We start from the raw sequence: 15081 nt of genomic DNA, 5'->3' as shown, positions 1-15081 counted from the left end.
CAAGAGAAGGAAATAAGGTCATGAAGAGCAATGGGAGCACTAGCATTCAGCTGCCACAAACAGGTAATGAAATTTCCTTATGAAGAGCTCAAAGCTCTGCATGGTGTATCTATAATATGCAGGTAATTCAAGCAATCTCTGGCTCAATCTTTCTGGAACCCAACATACAAATGCAATATGGGATATTAAATTGTCAGCTCACGTACTGGGCAGAAGTCATCTCTATCCTCTCCATTCTCTGGGTTGTTTCTTCTCGAGTGTTTAGTTCAGCGATAATTTCCAGTAAACTGTTGTCACTTGAAAATAAACAGTCTGGACAATGTATGGTCCATTTGGAATACTGAGAAAATAAACAACATAGGATATGCTTCCTACTTGTCTATGTAGCCCTTTTTGGAATGTGTGCTCCAGATACTTTACTTTTTTTCTCTAAAGCAGAAGTTTTATTTAAAATAAAACTACTTATTTGGTACTTCTGGGCAATCCTCTTTTGAAGAACCACAGCAATGAGTGGCTTTGGAGCCCTACTTCGAAGAAACCAGTTCATCCTTCTGGTGCTCTTTCTTTTGCAAATTCAGAGTCTAGGTCTGGATATGGATAGTCGTCCTACCACTGAAGTCTGTGCCACACACACAATTGCACCAGGACCCAAAGGTGAGGAAAGAAACAAAATGTTCATAAGTGATAAGTGAACTCTCTTCTCTCCTCCTTCAACCCTATTGTAACTCTCCATGACTTTCTTTTCTCCCTAGCGTCCTTTCCTTCTATTTTGGAAAATCAATGGCCTGTTATCTATTTAAAAACCTTCCTTGATGTTATTATGTAGGAGAATGCTGGGAGGGTGTAGAACTCACTCAGGGCAGGGGAAAATTCTCTTCTCCCTGCTGTTCCAGGGGAACATAAGCTGAGACTTTAGCCTTTCAGGAATACTTTCCTTAAGACCATCTCTGTTCTTGGGCTGATTTTATTCCAATGCTTTTCTCAACACTGATTTTGGTAAAGTTGCCAGGCAAAAGCTCAGTAACAAGAAAATTAAATCTTTCATATATTTCAAAAATTAGTGGGCTTCCCATGAAGAAGAGAAATTTTGTCAAGGATTGCAGGTAGCGTATAAGTGAACAGTTATTTATTGACAGTTGAGTCTTTGGGCCCAAGTGCCTTCAGCTGAATGATGATAGAGTATTGCAGAATTTTTTCAAGTAGAGCCAAGGTCTAAATGTGCTTCAAGCAACTGGTTGATAAAAAATGCTGCTGTTTTCCTGGTTTCAGTTCTGACCCTTTTGTTCTAAAAGTGGTCACTGCAGTGCAAATTGGTGCTCCCTCATTAGTAATTCATGTTATGTTTCTCCAGGCTATAGGGTGGAAGAATTGCAGCTGCTTAAAATTTTAAGTAGAAAAAAAAGGGTCTTTCAGAAAAAGCAGAAATACATCGCCCTATGCTTGTCAGTTATTTAAATGTGTATTGCTTAAAGTGCATTTTTCTTAATCAGTGAATTAATTTCCTCCTAAGATTGCAATCCAAGCTTTAACCTTTGATACCATAAAATAAATGCAGGGAGGAACAATGAGACCTTGGGGCTTCCAAATAATTTCTTGGGTGAATAAATGAATAATGCAAGGGCAAATGTTCAGAAAAGAAAGTTTTGATTAGAAATAAAAGTATTTACTTAAAACTATTATTGGACTTTCCAATAATGTACAGATAACTTTGTGTTATTCCTGGGGTATCATGGAAAATGCTGAAAATTAAAGTTTCCTTGTCCCTGCAAATGAGAGAGTCCATTTGGAAATAATACTGTTAAACAATTTTCCTTGCCGAGAAACTACAGCTTTCAAGCTAGAAGAATGCACAGAGTTTGTCAAAGTAACATCCAAAATATCATGCATTCCAGTACCACAATTTTATTTATTCCAATTTGGCCAAAATATATCGAGTACCTATTAAGTGCCAAGCATTATTTTAGGCATAAGAGATGCATAAAATAACATATATTAGTGCCATGAGCAATAAATAGAAAAACTTAGGAGGGAAGAGTGGGCAATTAATTTTTATTAGATACCAGCAGCCTGTTCGTCACGGTCTTCCTATTCCCATTTCTTTTTATTTTTTTTTAAGATTTTATTTATTTATTCATGAGAGACACACACAGAGAAAGAGAGAGAGAGAGAGAGAGAGAGGCAGAGACACAGGTAGAGGGAGAGGGGCAGGCTTCTCGCAGGGAGCCCGACGTGGGACTCGATCCTGGGACTGGGATCACGCCCTGAGCCAAAGACAGACACTCAACCACTGAGGTACCCAGGCGTCCCAATTTTTTGATGTAAAATGTTCTCCTTCCCACTAGAAACCTTGCTAAGATTTCAAACAATGTAAGTCCTTCACTCTTCCTGAGCCTGTGTCCTCTAGAACCCTGGGGTTCCAGAACTACGTTCCTAACTAGGACCTAGCATGATTTTTTCTTCCCCCAGAACCTGAGGGCTTTGCATCAAAATGAATTCTAAGTTCCCTGCTTATTTTTTTTACGATGTTATTTATTTATTCATAAGAGACACACAGAGAGAGGCAGAGACACAGGCAGAGGGAGAAGCAGGCTCCATGCAGGGAGCCCGACGCAGGACTCAATCCCAGATCCCAGGATTACACCCTGAGCCGAAGGCAGGCGCTCAACTGCTGAGCCACCCAGGCATTCCTAGCTACCACTTCTCCTTGTCTCTGCCCTACTGGATCCTTTCCCATTAACCACAGTCTAAATTCTTGGTATGTGGCTTTAGATCAGTCTACTGTCTTCATTTTACTGAAATCAGGGAGGATGTTGTAGGTCCTCTGTGGACAGATACAAAGTTAGCTCAAAGAAGGAAACACTCAATTGAGAGTGGGAACTTGTGCACAGAAAAAGGCAGTTAAAACCTGAATGTCCGCTGTGTTGATCCTTTGTTAACTGAGACAGATCAGACGTGAGGAGAACCAGCTAGGAAAACCATTAAAAATGGGTTTTATTCTCTCCCTGTATGTGGCCAAGGTCATTTTGGAAAATGCTTCCCTACGTGCTCGGCCCAACCAACACATGCAGATCAAGGAATTCAAATCTTCAGGTTCAAGAACACCCGTGAAACTGCCTGAGTTATCAAGGCCATGCATATCTGTAAAGCCACCAAGTATTTAAGATGCTACTTTAAGCAAATTCCGCCATTCGGTCATATGATGGTAGAGTTGCCATTGCACAATTCCAAACAGGGGCACTGGACACAGGTTTGGTGGCGCAGAGTGCGAGCCAAAGGCAAATGCTCAACCACTGAGCCACCCAGGCATTCCTAAGTTCCCTCCTTATTAAAGACACTCTACAATTCTGGAATGTAATGTATGGAATATCTTCTACATCTCAGGCCTCATCTTAGGTGCTAAAGGTTTCAAATTAAAGCACTTATCCTAGAACATGTTTACATTTCAAGCTGAATATTAGATTGCAAGCTGTTGGACTCAGGGCTCGGTTGACTCAGTTTTTTCTTTGCAAATTGCCTATATTCATGTACATGGAGCAACCTGTATATCTCCATCACCGCCTTTCTGCCACCCTCCGCACTGCACCATGCTAGATGCTGTGCCTACAAATGAAAAAAAAAAAAAGAGTTAGTTTTTGTCATCTCTCAAGACACAAACAACCGTCTACCCTATTTCATTCCTGAACATAATAGCTCCTCCCTACCTCTGAACAAGGCAGATTTGCATATTTATTTCTGCAAAAACCAAATACTAACAATAAAGAAAAACAAGCTTGTTGGCGAAGGAAACATTTTAAAGGACTGAATTATTGCTTCTGTTCAATATATTTTTCCTACAAGCAAGCTGGTCTATCATTTTTCTCTACAGCAAATCACGTCAATACTATAGTTACCAGTACTGTGCTCAGAAACTTCTAGATACTCTGAGAAACAATAAAAGGCGTTTTCTTTAAATGCATTTGGAAGTCTGGGAACTAAATAAACTATTTAGAGTTGCAAGAGGAAAACAAGTAATGCTAACCTGTCATATAATATATTGTCCAATATCGACTCACCATTTTTTACTGCATTATTTCCCAAGCATAAATTGGTGGGAAGAAAGACATTGAATTCAATCTGTTTGATCTCCAGTATGCTATAACATATATTTGTGTTTAGTTCCTTTATTTGCAAAGTGCTTCATTAGAGAACTGTTTTAAGAATAATATAAGTTAATAAATGTATACTTTAAGCAGTGTAGACATCATAAATAGATAATTAAATTCTATTTATTTTTCCTTCTTCTCCTTGTTTATCTTAGTCTGTTGAGTAACAATGTTGGGGTTCAGTAATGTTCCAATTATCAAAACTTCTCTGTTGAAAGCCATCTTTATCTTCCTTTCTATGCCTAAATTTATTATTTTATGCTGTTTAGTAAAAAATGTCTTTCCCACCTTCCTGGTTTCTTTATTAAACAATTCGTGTAAAATTCTGACCTCTAGTGGTTTTACTTGAAAACAGCAGTGGCAAGAAATTTTAATAAGAAATGTTCAAAAGAAATGTAGAAATAATAAGAAATATTTGAGTGATGATTCATAATTTCCAAAGAATTTTCAAGTAGATTATCTTGTTTAATTTTCACAATTGCCCTATGTGACAGCAATTACTTTAAACTTAAAAGATAAGGAAACAATCTCAACGAGGCCAAGTAGAACTCTCAAGGCCTCTCACATACTTAAAGAACAGATACACAATTTTAACTTTAGCCTTGGCCTCCTGGCTCCGGGTCCAGTACCATTCCGGTACCATTCCATGACATCTGCTTGTTTCTATCAGAATCAAGTTTGAAAATATAGTCTACTGACCCCTTTGTGATAAGAAATGGATGCAACGATGCCTAAGAACATAATGTTCATGCAACCTTACAGCTCAACATTGTACTGGATATTAAAATACGCTGAAAGTAATGATATCCCTCCTTTTTGATAATCAACTCCATTACTTCATTAGTTTGTTTGGAAATTAAAGATATTTTGCCTTATTGTTTATGTTGGATTCCATTAGCTTCTTTATTTAGAAGCTTTTTCCCCCCAATGACTTTTGTGTGTGTGGCCTAAAAGCTTTTTTGTATTCCATCTGGCTTCTCCCTACTTCTCTTACATCAAACTGCTTTTCCACTTGTAGTTTGATTCAGGCATCTTTGCTTTGTCTCTCATTGTTAGCCCATATCTTCGTCCTTGATGTTTCTTCTGTCTGGCTCAAACTTACCCCAGGCCAGATCTCCCCAGGGATCATTCCTTCTCCTCATTTACATTTTAGCTCAAATGTCATTTGCATGGTAGGGCCCTATCTGATACCCCGTCAGTCTCTGGATCCTAACAACTGGCACAACGTGAGTTATTTCCAGGTAACTTCTCAGCCTCCAGTGCAAACAAGCCTTCTCCTGACTTTCCCAAACAGATGGCCAGATATGCCCGGGAATGTCTGGATCATTTTCACAGCCAAATTGTAAGTCTCACTACCCATAATGTAACTATCAGAGATAATTTGGTTTAATCCTAGTTGTTTTTACATTTGTTAAAGCTGAAGCCCAGAGAGGTAAAATAACTCGTTTAGGTCACACAGTGATTAACTGGTGGCAGGGCTAGAACTGGAACTCAGATTCTAATCGCCAGACCAGTCATTGTTCCATTCTGCCATTTAAATCATCATCCTCATGTTTTATCATTCTCATTAAGCCTGAAATGATTCTTCATTTAATTTTATAAATTAACATTAGAAAAGGAGTTCTGTGAGGTCAATGTATAAACATGGTACAGAATTGTTTTAGCTCGGTCACCTTGATATAAATTAAGTTGCTAATTTCTTCCTGGCAGCTTTATCAGAGAGGTTAAGCAAGTAGGTATTTTCCCAAGACCTTTATATTAACTGTATTAATTCACTACCTTCTTTCATTGAGAGTTTTAATATGTATTTTATGCATAAAGACAGACCAAAATTTTAAGTGGCTTGACCAGGGTGCTCTGGACCATTTTTCTTCTCCTTTTTCCTTTGGGTAGATGCCAAGAAAGCATCTCAAGGTTAGACCAGAAAGGGAAGAGTAAAACTCCAGTCAATCAAAGTGTGAGCAAAGATGAGTCAGGGGTACTGAATGATAATGATAAAAAAATATTAGCTTGTTTCATTTTAATAAGGATGTATTCTTTACCCAAGCCACCCCTTTCCTCAATTCCCTTGCACAATAACTTGGCTATCCATCAGTCACCACTAGGGCCATAGTAGTAAGTACTTGCATGCTGGCAAAGATCATGGACTTTGAATTTGAGCTCTGCCACTTACCTGTTCATGCGACCTTAAGCCTTAGTGTCTTCATTTTTTAAATGGAGATAATGCTTAATTTGAAAATTAAACATGTGTAGCATATGACTTAGGTCTCCTCATTTTTCCCATTAGCTTCCATTTTCTTTTCTTTTTTTTAAATATTTTATTTATTCATGAGAGACACAGAGAGAGAGAGAGGCAGAGAAATAGGCAAATGGAAGAAGCAGGCTCCATGCAGAGAGCCCGACGTGGGACTCGATCCCGGGACTCCAGGACATGCCCTGGGCTGAAGGCAGGTGCTAAACCCCTGAGCCACCCAGGGATCCCCAGCTTCCATTTTCCATTACTATAAGCTCCCTCTCTTCCCACATGCATAATGAAATGCTCACAGACTGTAAAGTTGGCTCCTCAAGTAGAAATCCATCAGGGAAATACTCACCACCTTCTGCTCTTTGATGCAATTTCCTGCCTATTGTGATCCCACTGCGAAGTCAACTTTTATCAGTAGTTCACAAACCCGAGCCTCCTCTTTCTCTTCCCTCCTGTTGCCTTCTTCCCCTTGTTCTCCAACTGAACCTGATGTTCTGTATCAATTAAATAGGAATAATAACAGTATAAATACCCCCAGGGATGTAATGGGGTATGAGTTAAATGAGTTAAAACCCACAAAACCGAACTTTAGTTTTCTTTTCAGTAAGAAAAGATGGGATAGGTGTAACTACTTCATAGGGCCATGGTGAGAAGAAATGAGTTAAACCATACAAAGCACTTCGTATTGTCCTTGACATATTGCCAAGGACCCTTTAAGTATTCAAAAACCATGGATTAGCAAAGCTCAAGAGAAAGAATGTTTTCTCTACTTTTTGGTCTTTTTTTCTTCTTATAAGGAATATTTTCCTGTGCCGCAGAAAGGCAGTTTTGTTGGCCTTGGGTCATCGATCATATGTGTAGGCCAGACACCATTTAAGTCTCATGTTTTTTATTCATGAAATTCTACTTCTGTTAGAAATGGTGTTATTTGGCCTTTTTCATCTTTTCTGAATATTGCAATCCATAACCAGTCTGTCTGGTTTTTATACCACATATTTGATCTGCAATATTCTATAATTTTACAAAATTCTTTTTTTTTACAAAATTCTTTAAATTATATTCTAGAGCATTCTCTGATCTTTTATAAATTGTAATTATAAATATGTATAGTAAAAAACTGACACTCAGAGCCTCAACTGAAGTAGCATCTGAATAATTTAATTGTTTTCAAATTATTTATTGTGATTGTTCTTGATTTAAAAATTCTAGACCATCATTTCAGGTCTCTTGTGGCCACTTGACAATACTTGTATCTGTTAAATTATATGAGTCTTTAGAATTTACAAAGGGTTTATCAGTTATTTTTCTTTAGCTCCATTGACATACTATAGGAATCATTATTCCCATTTTAAAAAGGGAGATAAATAAGTAAATAAATAATAAAGTAAAGGAACTAAAGCACACTACTCTTGCCTGTAACCCTTCTGAGGGTCATTTATTTGACATCAGCCAGGGATGAGTGTATATGTGAGACATTACAGTATTGAGTGCAGTCAAAAATAGTTTAAATGTTGGTGTTCTACCTTGCTTGAGATAAACAAAAATCTAGAAGAGAATTTTGGACATTCAGAGCCAAAGTACCCCCCGCCCCCCCCACCCACTTCATACTACATGCTGAGTGACCAAATAGCCCCTTACGTCCAACAGGAACTTGGGAGATGGAGTGATACAAGTGTGACAATATGCTGCAGACCAAAGTCAAAGTCCCCAAAGAGATGGAGGGACTTGGATATATTACAAAGGAAAGTCTCTAGAATGATTTATCCTAGCACTTGAAGAGCAAAGCTAGACCATGCTACCAGTGATCCTGGGGCCACGTCACTAGTGGCCCATAGACACAAACCAAATACACTGAAATAATGCTCATATGGAACATACAAAAGCAAGGGATATGACCTTCTTTCCTAACTTAGAGGACCCTGATGGGAGGCAATGCAATGGTAGTATTATTCTAAGGTGACCCGACCATGCTAATGTGGAACTCTCTCCTGCTCTCTCTTCCTGATGCTCTAACATTTTAGCTCTGCACAGATGAGAGTATGCAAAATTAAAATGCTCAGCATTCACTGATGCCAAGGTATTCCTGCACCTGCCTACAAGGCTTTCCCACTGAGAACTGAATCTCCCCCAAATCTATCATTTTACGGCCTGTTTTCCTGCATTCCTTCCTATCTTACTTTTTGGAATTAGAAATACATGCGGGTGTGGGAGGTTAGGGCACAGTACTGTGCTATGTCAAAATGCATCACTAATGCAACAAAATGATTGACATCACTTTTTAATCATAGAGACCTACTGTTGGAACACGGGTGTCCGATGGAGGAAAAACTGAGTGTTATTCTGCCTCCTTTTAGGTAAATAGAATCAATTTTTCAAGAACATAGAACATAGAATGTTTTCCCTATTCTAGCCAATGGCTTCATTGTAAATGGAAACTCATTACACTTTGTTAATCTAATATTCCTTATACTGTGGATTTTCTTTCTTCTTTTTTTCTTTTTTTCAGTTTTCATAAGCATCCTGTAGAGGTTGTAAGATTGTATCAGGTCTCACTAGCCAAATGATAAACCAGAAGAGCCAATGGAAGTCTGAGTAGGAGAATGAAGCAACTTAGACTTTTTTTCAAGTAGACAAATCTCTTGGCTGAGTCGACGATAGGCTAGAGGACTGAAAGGACGTGAGAAGCTCCTGGTGGATCATGAACTAAAAACAGGAGATGAATTGGTGTTGTTGGGGTAGGGAGAAAGAGGTGGGATTAGAGAAAGATTTCAGAAGTAAAATTGGCAGATTACAATGAGTTCTGAACAGTTTGAACCACCTCTGGACATCCAGATGGAAAAGTCCAGCAGGCAGTTGAAAATAGATACCGTAAATATTTTTTAGGCATTTCTTCTCTACAAAAACAAATAACACTATTTGTCTTGACTCATGGTTTTTATAACTTGTCTCATTTAGTGGACTCATCAGGGACGACACTGCTATTCTCACAGATAGGTGGGATGTCCATGGATTGGGATGTTGGGATATAATCATAGTTATTACTTATAATGCTATTCATTTTCTTTACATTAGTTTCTGCCTCACTTTGTACTGAAAGGAATTTTAGACAGAATATTGTGTGTTACATCTACAGAGTGTTGTAAACGTTTCAATGCCAGAGGCACAAATCTCTGGAAGCAAAAATACACATCGGCCAGGGAGTTGCAAATCTGCACAGCCATGGTATGTGCTAAAAGGGGTATTGCCTGCCCTTGGCCTCTTCTTTATCCCTCTAATTTCTAGTGGCTAGAAATTCTGGGTGGCTGTTGGATGATAATTGTTATAACACAAATTTCACAAGTGCTCACGGCATTCCAGGCACCATTTGACGTTTCATATGCATTATCACATTTACTTCTCTCAACAACACTGTAAGGGAGATATTTCACTACTCTGATGTACTAATAGGGGACTTCGACTTATGGAATTTAAGGGGGTTGCCAGTGAGGGCTCAATGGAGCTTGGACTTGAACTAAGCCCTCAGATCCCAGATCTTCTGCTCTTAACAATTGCATCGTATTGCAGAAGCACGCCACTTCGTCCTAGATGGAAGGAGTTCCTCTTTGCATTTGTTACTACTGACTTGGCTGTGAATGCATTTTAATAATGAATGATATGTACAGGAGGAAGAAAACCTGCCCAACAAATCTTAATATTGTATTTTTCATTAAGTACAATGTTAGGTTTTTTTTTTCCTCCCTGTTGCTCAGACATGGAATGACAACAAAAGACTGACAGGTTCCATGTAGTAATTCTTCTTAAACCAAATAAACCTGCAAAGAGGAGGTCTTTGTAATTCAAGTAGGAAACACTGCAGGATCCTTGAAATCCACTTTTCTTTGCTAGGTTATTCAAAAAGTAGCTGCAAGGGGACTAAAGTTTATGGATCTCTGAAATTGATGGAGCACAATAAAGGGATTGGTTGATGTCATGGTCATACACATCAACAACCTGGACTGGATCATAGGAAGCACCCAGTAAACATAGTTGTTTCATTAGTATCATTGATATTATTATTAGATAAATTAATCACAATAGATGTCTTTACCTATTGTATTTCCTTGCCTTGTTTAGCATATTTATAGAGGAAAAAATTTTCTATTCTATTTCCTTATTTGATACATTATCTTGTCGTTTGAGGAAAGAGCAGTATAGATGAATAAAAGCCAAATCTCCTCACCAGGGAGAAGGAAAAAGAGCATTGATCTTTTCAAAAATCCCACCTTATTAGATGCCAACCACACACATGACAATTTCCTATTCATAATGCTCATAACATTTATAAGACCTTGTTTGGTGTCTCCTTCCCACCAAACTTTTAGGTTTAGATCATGTCTGGTCTGAGACAGTGCTGTATGCCCAGGACTGAACAGAGGACTTTGTAGCTAGTAGAGACTCAATAAATATTTGTTCAAGGAATGAATGAGTGAGTGAGCAAATTGTGAAGTTTTGAGTAGCTCTTGAGAACAAAGTGTAAAATATTTGCCCTCAAAACAAGAAACTTACACTATAATTAAGTAGTTGACATTAATACAAAAAGTTAAATAACAGTGCATTTTAAAATAATACTCCAAGGCAGCAATTAGAGAGTAGTAACAAGGAACCAGATGGTGAATTACCAAGGAAATAATTCTATCAATAAATTCAGAGAATTTAGAATTTGAGACAAGGCTAATTGGTAAAATTTACAAAAGGAGAGAAGCTCCACAGTTTCTTTACATTATTTATGATATATTTTTCAAATTGCAAGAGTATTTCATGATTGTTTAAACATATAGCATGTGTACTACACTAAGCAAAATAAGTCAGAGAAAGAAAAATACCATATGATTTCACTCATATGTGGAATTTAAGAAACAAAACAGATGAACATAGGGGAAGGGAAGGAAAAATAAAATAAAATTGAAACAGAAAGGGAGGCAAACCATAAGAGATGCCAAACTCTAGGAAACAAACTGAGGGTTGCTGGAGGGGAGGAGGTGGGGAATGGAATGAGTTTCTGGGTGATGGGCTTTAAGGAGGGCATGAGATGGAATGAGCACTGGGTGTTACATGTAAGTGATGAATCACTAAATTCTACCCCTGAAACTAACACTACAATATTTGTTAAATAAATTTAATTTAAATAAAAAATTTAATTAAAAAAATATAACATGTGAAAATATGTGCTGAATAAAGATGTGTAAAGAAAATGCTAATAATCTCACTTTTTACTGTGACTCTTCCCTTTCCAGACCCACTTATCCCTTGTAACCATCATTAATAGCTTGGTATTAACACATTGCTCTATATTTTTGTTTGTTTATTCTTTCTTCTAAATAGTATCATATGCATATGACTCTCCAAGAGACTTTTTTTTTATATAATATGACATGGAGATCACGTCTTCTTCAGAGGTCTTTCTAAACACATTATTGCTGCACAATATTTCTACTGGTATTTTCATCAGTTTCATGATGATACACTTTCAGATTGTTTGTGGTTTTTGTTTTGCCACTACAAACATTCTCATATATATACATATGCACACACATATATCTGTTAGTCCTTTTTTTTAAGATTTTATTTATTTATTCATGAGAGACACACAGAGAGAGGCAGTGACATACACAGAGGAAGAGCAGGCTCCCCACAGGGAGCCCGATGTGGGACTTGATCCTGAGATCCCGGGATCACGCCTTGAACTGAAGGCAGAGGCTCAACCACTGAGCCACCCAGGTGTCCCTATATGTTAGTTCTTAAAGTTATTCCCATGAAATAGATTCCCTAAGGTAAAATGGAAGGTGTGGATTCTTTATTTTAATCCTTATTGACAGACTAGCTTCCAGAAACACTGTAGGAATTCATGTTGCCAGAAGCAATGAGTGAGTACTCTCTGCATCTATGGCATCTTTGAATGCTATAGTCTTTTTAAATTGTTACTAAGTCTGATGGCAGAATATGATATAGATATTTCCATATATACTATTTTTCTGATGAGTAGTGAGTATGGGCATTGTTCATCTATTATTTATTATTTATATTTTTAGATCACCTTTTTATTTCACTTATTGTCTTTTTGCAAAAGCTTTTTGCATGTTAAGAATATTAATCATTTTTAATGTCTTAGTGTTTGATTTGTTCCTTGTCTGTCATATATTTGTTTACAAACTCTATATATTGATGTGACTCCTTTTATCATATAGAAACTTTTAATTTCTTATATGGTCAAAGATATCTTTCTTTTCTTTTATAACTTCTGCTTCTTTTCCTCCAAAGAGATGAGCTTCAAACAGAGAGAAAAGCCTTTCAATGGAGGCATGAATTGAAAGACATTTTAATGAAAAATGAATAAACAAGTTGAACAGGAATAGAAGATTATGAAAGTCAATGTCAGAAAATAATGCTAGAAAGTTCTACTGATGCCCAGTCTGTGAAAGTCCAAATGCTAGACTAACTTGATTGGATATGGCCTAGAAATACAGAGGAACCGCTGAAATGTTTTGAATAGGGCAGTTTTGTAATGAAAATGTGATTTTTATAAAGATGATTTGAAAAAGTGAAGCTCAGATGTAAGGAAATCAGTATTTCAACAGTTGTTCATTGAACAGACACTATTCTAGGTACTTGGAGTCACTAGTGAATAAAAAACCATGAAGACCATTTAGGGGCCACCTGCAAGGACTAGGGGCTGGAGTATGAGGACAGAGAGAGATAGAATAAGAGGAAAAAGAAAGGAGAAAAAGTAAGAATCAAGGTGGAAGTTAGGAAGGACGAATAGCCAAAACCAATTTGAGTACTGAGCCTGGGAGATTAGAGCATGGCAGCGATATTGGGAGACACCAGCAAATAAGAGGAGGAAGCAAAAATATGGGGCAGAAGGAACAGTAGAGCCAGTCTGGCTGCCCTCCTAGATCACAAGCCATCACACAGACTTCTCCACTGGCCAACTCAAGTCCATTCATTAATCAGCCATTTGTGAGAATGACATTTCAATCAATTACCAACTTATGTGACTGTATTGTCACTAAGCTCACATTTACCAGTCTTCACTTTAAGATTATTCCTTTTCTTTTGAAAACCTTCATTGAGAGAGCACTTGTTGCATCTGAGCCTCTGTGCCAAGAACCAGGGACACAAAGGAAATCGTATATCTTCCCTGACCTGTCCCATCATCTGACACAGTGTGGTGGATGCTGTGATGTACAGGGGGTGTTCCCTTCAGGGTAACTTAAAAAGATTAATCCTGCTGGTTGAAGAGGGATATGGCAGCAGAAAAGTCTGCATTGAGCAGACTCCTGGGGAGAGGAGGTGACATGTGAGCCAAACACACGTGAGCATGGTTTGAATGGAAGATAAAAATCCACACAAACTTTTATTGATAAGAATGTTTTAGTATGAGCCTGCCTCATATATAAGGACAAATTTGTATTTTAGTTTTCACTTACCTGAATCTACAAATTTATTTTGATGGAGTCCAGGGCAAGGGATCTCATTTACATTTTCCGGAGAAAGAATATAGAAGTTTCAGGTGTAAGCAGGTAGAGACAGGTGTTTCCTCCTTATGCTCCCGTAACAGCTGCTCTTCCAGCATTTATCACAACAATCACATACTTACCTGCCCATCTTCACCTAAGGTTTTCATCTCCTCAGAGGAAGGCTCTCATTTTCCTGATCTGTGTCTAGTAGTTCTATTAGTAAGGAAACTTGTGTTTGCAAGCGAAAGAAACCAAATACAAACCAAGCTTAAACTGGTTAGTTAGACCAACAAACAGAGGCAAGAAGGGGAATCTATAGTGTCACGTTACTGGGCAGGACTCAAGCTGTGCTACATCCTGTCTGGAGCAATGTGCTCAGGACTCAGCCTTCATACCATATTCCTCAATAATGACTTCATTTTAAAGAAGGTTCTCCCTTCATGGCAGTAAAATAGATTCAGACATTTCAATAATAGTCTGTCTTCACTGCAACCCCAAGAACAAGTCTCCATTTTTGCAAGTTGTAACTGCTTGAGTTATTGAGGAGGCTTATCTCCAAATTGAGACTCATTGGCTCTTACTATGGCACATGCCCACTGCTGTACCAATCACTGTGGGTTAGGTTCAAACCACATGGACAAAGAATAAATGAATATGGTTTCCTTTGGAAATGTTTGGGGCCATTATTGGAAGCACAAATTGAGGGTACCAGGAAGGTGAAAGCAGTAGATTCCCACGACACACGAGATAGTTAGCGGATTGATAAGGGCACATACGATGCACAGGGATCCTGTTAGCTCTGTCATCTATAATGTTATTCAATCTTTAAGCAACTGCATAAGAAAAGTGTAACTATCTCAATTTTCTAGTTTAGGAAACTGAAGCAGAGAGAGGACTTATTTACTATAATATTAAAGAGCTGTTAAGTAGAGATTTGAGCCCAGGTCTCTGACTATGAATTAGTTTGCTAGGGCTGCCATAATAAAAAAACCACAAAGTGGGTGGTTTAAACAACAGGAAGTCATTGTCTTGCAGTTCTGAGGCTGGAAGTCCAAGCAAGGTCAAGGAGTCGACAGATTTGGTCTCTGTTAGCTAAGACCTCTCTCCTTGGCTTGCACATGGCTGCCTTCTCACTGTGTCCTCACATGGCCTTTTCAGGGGTAAGTGCATTCATCCTTTGTATCCTTTTGTGTGTCCA

The 15081-nt window shown here is 38.0% G+C and overlaps 1 protein-coding gene across 1 annotated transcript in view; it reads left to right on the top strand.

Moving 5' to 3' along the window:
* The first annotated feature begins 352 nt into the window (after positions 1-352).
* Positions 353-15081, top strand: part of COLEC10 (collectin subfamily member 10) — a 38565-nt gene continuing 23836 nt past the window's right edge. The window contains exon 1 of the mRNA XM_041768386.1: positions 353-654. Coding sequence (XP_041624320.1) covers positions 507-654 — 148 coding nt within the window. The 5' untranslated portion in view covers positions 353-506. The remainder of the gene's footprint in view (positions 655-15081) is intronic.

This window comes from Vulpes lagopus, chromosome 9 (genome assembly GCF_018345385.1).
Source record: "Vulpes lagopus strain Blue_001 chromosome 9, ASM1834538v1, whole genome shotgun sequence".
Taxonomy (NCBI): Eukaryota; Metazoa; Chordata; class Mammalia; order Carnivora; family Canidae; genus Vulpes; species Vulpes lagopus.
Note: the sequence above shows the minus strand (reverse complement) of the source record. Positions and strands in the feature narration are given on the sequence as shown.